Source organism: Sinocyclocheilus anshuiensis, unplaced genomic scaffold (assembly GCF_001515605.1).
Source record: "Sinocyclocheilus anshuiensis isolate Anshui unplaced genomic scaffold, SAMN03320099.WGS_v1.1 scaffold718, whole genome shotgun sequence".
NCBI classification, from domain to species: Eukaryota; Metazoa; Chordata; class Actinopteri; order Cypriniformes; family Cyprinidae; genus Sinocyclocheilus; species Sinocyclocheilus anshuiensis.
Genome location: NW_015546102.1, coordinates 2369586 through 2379100, shown reverse-complemented (window position 1 = coordinate 2379100; position 9515 = coordinate 2369586). Strand labels below are relative to the sequence as shown.

The window sequence follows — 9515 nt, the reverse complement described above, 5'->3', positions numbered from 1 at the left end:
GCGACTAGTTGACTAGAAAAATCTTTAGTAGAGGGCAGGCCTACTTAGCACAAGGAAGCTCTCCATTTTTAAAATAAAATGCTATAGCCTAATGACATTACGAAAAGTGCGACAGCTGCAAATCACGTCGTTATTGCACTGCACCAGTTTTGCATGCGTAAGGAGTCAAATGTTGTTGTTGTTTTGTATATTTGCCTGTTACGTGTTTTATATTGTTCAGAAGTGGGTAGGTTTAGGTGCTCCAATGAAAGTATAAATTTATATAAAATAATTCATATTTTTTGCAAATGCATGCAAACCATTAAATGAAGACAAACAACTGCAAACAATGGAGGTCCCTGCACGTCGAAAAGGGACGCTAAAAAGATATCCCTGTGCATCGAAAAATGACACTAAAGGGGTACCTTGAGTGTCAAAAAGCATCGTCAAGGGGTCCTGACCTAGCGTCAATATGTGACGAGTTGGGAGTGAGAACGTGCAGGGCAGAACATTGTCTCAACATCTGAGTGCACGCATCTTAATTACAATTTTCAAAAAGTTTTTTTAATATTTGTTTTAAAGGTACATATACAAATAATGAAGCATGAATAGTTTATGCTCATTTCCACAATGAACGGTCCACTGTCACCACAGACTGTGACCGTCATACATCCTACTATCAAACTGACACAACACACAGCCCTGACTCACTTCTCATCTGATATACCACCTCACAAACACACTGAGGCACACTGCACACTGTGCAAACTGACTCAGCTCTTTGTTAGAAACTTCTCAGAAGAGTTGTACTCTGCTGCCAGTAACTCAATTCAGGCACCTGCGGGAGGTCTATTTAGGCAAAGATAAGATGGCTGATTGGCGTGGGTGGTCCACTGACTCAAAATCCTTCTGATTTCAGAGATTTTTCTTGCCGGGCTGTACAGATGCTTTTAATACAAGAGAGACAATGAATCCCTACACCAATCTTCCTCAAGCTGAAAAGGGCTTCACATAGCGCACAGCTGAAGCTTTGATGGTTTTAAGCTGTACTGCTGTGCCTTCACTGCACTACGAGAGAAGACAGACAGCAGTTACTTTAATGGGAGGATGTTATTTCTATGCAGAATGGAAGATCTATTTTACTCTACATTCTATATGATCACAGGGTTGTCATCATACCAAAATTTCAGGAGTCAATAGCAAGAACAGTAAAACAGCATTATTATCGATACAACTTTCAACACCACTTAATTCAACTATTGAACATACTTCTTTAAATTCATAATAAAGTATTACATAAATGTTCAAGTAAAATTTAATCTACAATATTACAGCTAATAATACTTTAACACTATACTGTATACTGTGTGTATGCACGTGTATATAAAGTGACTTTTTAAAGTGACGTGACATGTGGCCAAGTATGGTGACCCATACTCGGAATTAGTGCTCTGCATTTACCCATCCAAAGTGCACACACACAGCAGTGAACACACACACACCGTGAACACACACCCGGAGCAGTGGGCAGCCATTTATGCTGCAGTGCCCGGGGAGCAGTTGGGGGTTCGGTGCCTTGCTCAAGGGCACCTCAGTCGTGGTATTGAAGGTGGGAGAGCGCTGTCCTTTCACTCCCCCCCCCTACACTCCCTGCCGGTACGAGACTCGAACCCGCAACCTTTGGGTTATGAGTCCGACTCTCTAACCATTAGGCCACGACTTCATTAGGCCACGACTTATATATTCATATATATACATGAATAAAAACCCTTGTGAAAAAATAATTATACTTATATTTATTTAAAATACATTTATTTCATGCTAAGTGTACTACATTTACATATTTATGTACTTAATAAAAATACCCTTAAGTTGTACTGCAAATACTAAATTGGCATACTTCAAGTCTGCTAATTTGGAACAAATAATTTTGTACTTAATGCACTTTAATTGTGCGGAAATAGCGCTGAAGTCCAATTAAAGATACACTGAAGTATATTTGATTGTGCTAAGTGGAACTTTTGTAAGTATACTTTAGGTACACTTTAATTATCTCACATTTAAAAGCCGATATTATTCAAAGATCATATGATCCTTATCAACAGTGACATAAAAAAATGTGCACTGTGCACAAGTAGCTCTCCAAATAAAGTTTATATATCATTTTTATATCAGTAAGTCTCGAGCAATATGTCAGTAAATATGTTAATAGATATAATATATATAATATATTACTTTTTTACAAGGGTATACATAATGCTATTTTCTATTTTATTAATAGCAAAATATTTGTATTAGTAAAATATAAGTAATATAAATATTACATTTTTATATTATTATTACAATATTTATACTTGAACTCTCTTTCTCTATACATATACATAAATATAATAAGATATATTAAGATAATACATTTCATTAAACATTACACAATATAATTTTTTACATTTTTAGAATAGAATATAATTACATTCTAATAGAACGTAATTAATTACAGAACTGTTCTGAAGTTAAAAATTATTTTTATATTTTTTTATATAAATATTTAAAAAAATAACAATAAAAAATATTTCTCAATTAAGTTGCTTGAAGAAAGAAATATTTTTCTCTTTCCTTTTCAAGATTTTCATTATAGGCCTAATACACAGGTCCAATATTCTGACACTAAACATGTAATGTAAATGCTCCATTAGTATCCCGCCAAGTCAGACATTTTCCTGTACATTTACATTTACAAGTACATTTGACATCCCTGATGACAACAGGTCTGAATCTCTAAGCATATTTCACGTATGATTCAAATGCAATTACTGATGTGGTGACGGACTTACGGATTAGGCCTGACTCATTCAGCGTGATCAGACTGCGTGGGATCAGATCACACACCAAACTGGGCTCTCAGTGCCAACATTACTGGTCATTAAATTCACCACCTGCTGACTGCGCCCGTTCCAGAATTTGCCTGATGTCACTTCACTAATAGAGGCAAAGCTTGCAGATTGATCGTTTGCAGCGACAGAGTTTCCATGGTAACACAGGTACTTACAATAGGACCGGGTGGACCCTGTGGACCCTCGCTTCCCTTCAGACCAGATGGACCCTGTGTGAGAAGGAGAGAGAGCGGTTTAATTCTCTAATGAGAGCTGTGCTTCAGAATCTGTCAAAGTGGCATCTGAAACTCTGCGTGCACTTGCATTTGTTTGTGCCAGTGTATGGCAGCTGTTTGTACTATATGTCTCCTGGAAATACAGCCCAGAGTGTTTATACAACTGGCAATCTCTCTATTTCCTACATCAGAAACAAGTGCTGGCAGTGCATTGTCATGTGACGCCAAGGACACGTCACTCTCCTCCCATCTGAGTCATGAAAAACATATGAGCCAGCTAAAAGTAAACATCAAAACAGCAAGTGACGGCAAAATCGACTGTTGTTTATTGAAATCATACTGGCTTTGTGTTTTAAATGTGACTTTCAGCAACAACTGATTCATGAAAGAGATAACTAGTGGAGACTGAAATTCATCAAGAAGGCAGATGCTGTTTCTTATACTAAAAACAAAACAATGTTTGATTATATTCAGTCCCACAGTTTTAAGTACTCTTAATGAAGAAAAACTAGTAGAGCCATTTCCAATTCCCTGTGACATATGCCTGCTTTGAGTTGGCCAAAACTTACTAAAAGTCAGGCATTTTATGAGATACATGTTAGCATTTATTTGGTAAAACTTTATAATAACCTCACGCTATGGACCATTAGTTAAGCATTAGTAAATAGTCAATTCATCATTTATAAAGCATTGTCCCCACATTAATAGAGAGTAAGCAGTTTATAAATACAGCTATAAATGCTTTGTTCTTGATTTATGAGCATATCTATAATGTTTAATATTTATATTTTCATAATTTATTAATATTCAATGTATAATTTCTAAATTAAGTATTACATTATTAACAAACCAGTTATTTAGGAGTTGTCAGTGGTTCATAAGATCATTTAGATCTGTATTACTCTATGTTGTGTTTGTTTCCTTTTTCTGTTTAGAAGATAACTGAGCCTTTAAATCTCCTTTTTAAAAGTTTTTATGAGGCACAAGTAATCCTCACTTTAGACTGGCTCACACAAATAGTTAACTGACAACTACTCAAGGTTTTATAACTACCTGAGTTAATCATGAAGTACAGTAAGAATACATGTTAATACAGCATTTATTAACACACTATTACTATATGTCTAAATAATATGTATAAATGTCCATTTAAATAGTTTATTAATCATTTACTTACCCTTTCTAAATGATCTTATGAACCCTTGACGACAACTAAATAACCGGTTTGTAAATAATGCCATACTTAATTTAGAAATGATAAACTGATCAATAATAAAGTACAACAGCTGTGAGACTGTAAAATCTGATTAAAAATGAATTTCTAAATGAATCTCCAACAAGAGATTATGTTGGTACACACAAGTTTCTTTCCAAAAAATCGTGGACCTTTGTACATTAAAGTCAATATAAAATCAAAATTGGCTATTTATATATCCCTGGTTGTGTTGCAATAAACTGCAGTGGAATTTCTCTGCAGTGTTAAAGTTTTTAAACATTTTAAAAAGCTTGCTTAATGTCTAAATGCATGTTAAATATGCCAGTTAATCTCCATGAGCCTCAGTCTCATAGTTAGGACTGTACCCTCTCCTGAGGCATTCATCGCAGGAGATGAAATTGAAGGTCGAATTATTTTGGCAGGCAAAAAAGGGGAAGCGGTCTGTATACAATGGATACGCATCAGTAATTTACTCCACGGGATGGTTGCCTGCACGGGATAATGGAGCAAATCAAACAGACAACTGCAAACACACACAGACACACACACACACACACACACACACACACACACACACAGCAGTTGGAGAAGTTTAATGTGTCATTAAAACAACAACATTAACCCATTAACATGTTATGCTTTTGTTGGAAGCATGATAAGCCACTTATTATTTTCATGTTATGCACCATAACCAATAAATGGCAGTAATTCTGTCTAAATACACTGAGGGGAAAAAGAGTCACACATGAAAATAGAAAAAAAAGCTTAAAAAAATAACGAATTGCAAAAAGTTTTGGTGTTAAACCCTTCATCAGTGCCTAAATAAGTATATATAAAAATATAAAAATGAATAAATAAATAAAATGCTAAAAACTAAAATCTATTGTTTTAATTTCTACTAGTTAATTCAGACATCACAACATTATAATTTACAGTATGAAAAATGGGTATTAATTTTGAGTTTGGATTTTTTTTTTTCAGATTTGCTAAAGATTACATTAATACTACAAAATTATTAGTGTTTTAAAAATAACCTTAAGTGAGTCATAGATTATGCCAAATAATTTAGTAGTAGTAGTAATAATAATAATAATAATAATAATAATAAAAACATATGTAGTCAGTCAAAGGTTAAAGGAGAGGAAATTAGTAAAATAATGAAATATTAATATCAACTATACTGATTAAAGAAACTATAGCCATTAATTAGCAATATGATACTGATATAGTGTGCATCTGTCACTGGAACTCAAATAACAAAAACAAAACAAAAAGCAAAGCAAGGCAAAGCAAAACAAAACAAAACAAAACAAAACAAAACAAAACAAAACAAAACAAAACAAAACCCTCCTCCATAATAAAATTCATCATCATCATCGTCACACAATTCCGCTCTTCATTCCATGCTCAGACACTCCTCAAATAATTTGAACAGAACCCTGAACAGGCCAAACATCAACTGTAAACCCAAAGCTGAAATAGCTGACAAAGCAGGATGTAGCCTACTTCAATGTCACTTTGCACCATTTGCTATTCAAGCAAAGTAGGATCCATTTCATAAAAAAACTTCAAAAGTAAAACTCAATGAATAAATACCAGGGAGTTCAAGCTATTTGAGTGGACCAGCCCTATATTGAATCAAATACTTGTTCTGATGGTGTCAGCAGCCTGAACTGAACGAATAAGCTGACAAACATCACAAACTGTGTCTGCACAGTCTTGAGCTGTTCACAGGCCTGCATTTATTGCATGCTGGGTGGCCAAGAGATAAAACAGTCAGCGTCATGGAGAATGAGTTTATCCTATTAACTCTGTTAACACAGGCTATCAGAGAACAGCAGGCCTTGCGTGTCAAAAGCAGCGCTCGGCGAAATATAAATAAAGCAGTACTGACAGTGGCACCGTTTAAGAGACATGATAACTTCATAGTTTTATTTTTGATTAGTGTCTCATTTTAATCTAGAGATAATAATCCTAGAGATGCTTTGAAAAAATAAATACAAATAAAATAGAAATAACATAAAATAACGATAAAGTTGCAACAGGAAACGTGTCAGTACTTACTTTAGGACCTTGTCTTCCTGGGTAGCCAGGCAAACCTGGAACACCAAGTTTTCCCTAAAAATGAAAAGAAAAAGCACATTGTCATTTTGAGTTTTTAAATAATCATCAGGCCCTATAGAGTAACAATAAAGCATTTCACCGCCCTCCATAAACTGTAAAAGCATATGGGAGCTGTAATGGAGTATTTGGCTGACATTTAAAACTGCCATTCAGAATCAATTTAAGATTATGAGTTCGGTGTCATTTTAAGTTTTAATTCACACATGTATTAATAATCCCTGACAGACACTTAATTGCCCCAAAAACCCTAGTGTTGATTTTTCCAGGGCTGGTCATTTCAAGTACTTTGCCATTATATTGAACATAATGAGTTTCAAACTGACCTTCTCTCCTGCCATGCCCATGGGACCAGCCTCTCCAGAGGGACCTCCTTTACCTTTCGGCCCCTCTGGTCCGTCTTCTCCTCTGGGGCCCAACACGCCAACCTCTCCCTGAACACCAGCAACAATCCACAAACTTTATATCAGACTTGTAACAACTAAATGGTTAAAACTCACCTTAAATAAATAATAAATAAGTGTTTATAAGTGTTGATTGAAATTAAATGCAACTATACGTGTTTGTTACTCACCTTATCACCCTTGAGGCCCATGTCACCCTTGAACCCAGGAAAACCATCTTCTCCCTGAAATCAAACTCAGGTCATTTATTTGGGTAAAATGTAAACGTATGCTAATAAACAAATGAATGAATGAATGAATGAATGTGATAAAAAAACGATTTAAATTGACATTTAAAAATATAATTTAAATAGAATTAATTAACATTTAAAATATAACTTTTTAGTATTTTTTGAATACTGATAGACAGATAGATAGAAATAGTCAGATGATAGACAGATAGATAGATAGATAGATAGATAGATAGATAGATAGATAGATAAAATAGAATTGAAATGGAAATTAAATTTAAATACGCACAATAAATACTGTCATCACTCCTGAACCCATGAAAAACATCATCTCAGAACATTTATTTGGGTAAAATGCAAACTCATTTAAATAAATAAATAAATACATTTTCAAAATTCCAAAGTAAAAAATTAAAAATAATGAGCAAACTATCAAACATTTTTATCGTCAGATGATAGACAGATAGATAGATAGATAGATAGATAGATAGATAGATAGATAGATAAAATAGAATTGAAATGGAAATTAAATTTAAATACGCACAATAAATACTGTCATCACTCCTGAACCCATGAAAAACATCATCTCAGAACATTTATTTGGGTAAAATGCAAACTCATTTAAATAAATAAATAAATACATTTTCAAAATTCCAAAGTAAAAAATTAAAAATAATGAGCAAACTATCAAACATTTTTATCTAATTTCAAATACTCCATAAGAACATAATGGCTAAATGCTGGCATCTTGTGGCCATAGTGTAAACTGCTGGTTCAAACTAGTTCAGTCTGAGAAATTAAATCATATCTATGATTGCATGTTCATTTAACAAACTATAAAAGCTATAAATGTTAAGCTTGAGAATTTCATATCAATAACGATACATTTTGGAAACTGACTTCACTATTGTATGAATGAAACATTGACACTTGGTGGCCACTGCAGAGGATACAGCCTGAAGCAGATCGAGCCACGATACTGTATATATACAAAACAATTATAACAGATTACAATTCTTCTATCATTTTTTTCTGCTTATAAATCTCTACTGATATCCAGTCATATAGCTTTGCTTTATACCACACACTCATAACACCTGATTTAACCCATTTTGGTGCAAATAGTCCCTGAAATGGCCTTCCACTTTTAGCTGCTGGCCTGTCATCTGTGTTCCTCATTTTAGAGGCTGACCCAAGAGCTCAGTAATGGAGACAGGGGACGGGTAATTTGCTTACCTTTTCTCCTTTGCCGCCCTTCAAGCCACGAACGCCCTCTGCACCCTAAATGGACAGAACAATGAAAAGAGGCTCTAATGGATAGAATAAACGCACATAATAAAGAACCAGTGAGATGAAGAGAATCAAGGCTGTTTACCTTCACACCTCGGGGACCGGGATAGCCAATGGACCCCTGGGGACCTGAGTGGCCCTGTAGGAAATGAGTAAATATAATAACACTGAATCAATCAGGATTAATAGAGGGGAATTAGGTTTTAAACATCTAAAGGGGCCACACATTAAGTGTTAATTACAGACAGAGAAATGGCTTTAATTTCAATACTAAACTTGTAGACAGCTGCAAAATAGTGCCTTACGGGTGTTTAGTGGCTTTGTACTTGAAATGTGGTCAATAACTGGAACTTAGAGTGACAATTCATTTCGAGACAAACTAAAAATACACTCACAGCTGCTCCTTTCTCCCCGGGAGAACCTTCCTTCCCAGGATGACCCTGTGGAAAGATTATAAACAAAAGCATCTTCATTGAAAGTCTGAAAGTAACATGAGGAAAATGCAGCTGGGTATGGTCTTGTGGATTTAGTGTACAGTTATTTACAGTATTCAACTTCAACAGTGTTATAATTATTCCAGTGTAAGAGTCTTTTTTGCAAGAATCAAATTTTTAGGGGTTGTGCATCACTTAGAATTGGAATTGAGATAGCAAAAAAAAGAAAAAAAAGAAATGGGGTCATTTTTTAGTTTTACTTTTATTCTGCAAGTTAATAAATTTATCAAAATGATTAAACTAACCAAAAGAGACAGTAAATACATTTAAACTGTAATAAAATAATATTATTACAGTAATAATATTATAACTCAATTCGAGTCCTTACCCATCTTCAAGAAATGACTAAAAACACATCTGTTCCACCTTTATTTGACCCTCTAACTCTAGCACTTTCTATTCTATTTTAATTCTACTTTATCTATATTTATCTTCTTTAAAAAAAAAAAAAAAAAAAAAAAAAAAAAAAAAAAAAAAAAAAAAAAAAAAAAAAAACTAAACAAAAATAACAAACACTAGCTTTCTATTTTTTCTATTCTATCTACTTGTTTTTCTACTTGTGTGTGTGTGTATACGTGTGTGTGTATAATATATGTGTGTATTTCTACTTGTGTGTGTGTGTATACGTGTGTGTGTATAATATATGTGCGTATAATATACATATACATATATATA

At 34.0% G+C, this 9515-nt stretch overlaps 1 protein-coding gene across 1 annotated transcript in view; it reads right to left on the bottom strand.

Annotated features, from left to right (window-relative positions):
- Positions 1-9515, bottom strand: part of LOC107700498 (collagen alpha-1(XI) chain-like) — an 81598-nt gene that overhangs the window by 21578 nt on the left and 50505 nt on the right. The window contains exons 26-32 of the mRNA XM_016502171.1: positions 8742-8786; positions 8432-8485; positions 8293-8337; positions 6997-7050; positions 6749-6856; positions 6366-6419; positions 3026-3079 (exon numbers count right to left, since the gene is read on the bottom strand). Coding sequence (XP_016357657.1) covers positions 3026-3079; positions 6366-6419; positions 6749-6856; positions 6997-7050; positions 8293-8337; positions 8432-8485; positions 8742-8786 — 414 coding nt within the window. The remainder of the gene's footprint in view (positions 1-3025; positions 3080-6365; positions 6420-6748; positions 6857-6996; positions 7051-8292; positions 8338-8431; positions 8486-8741; positions 8787-9515) is intronic.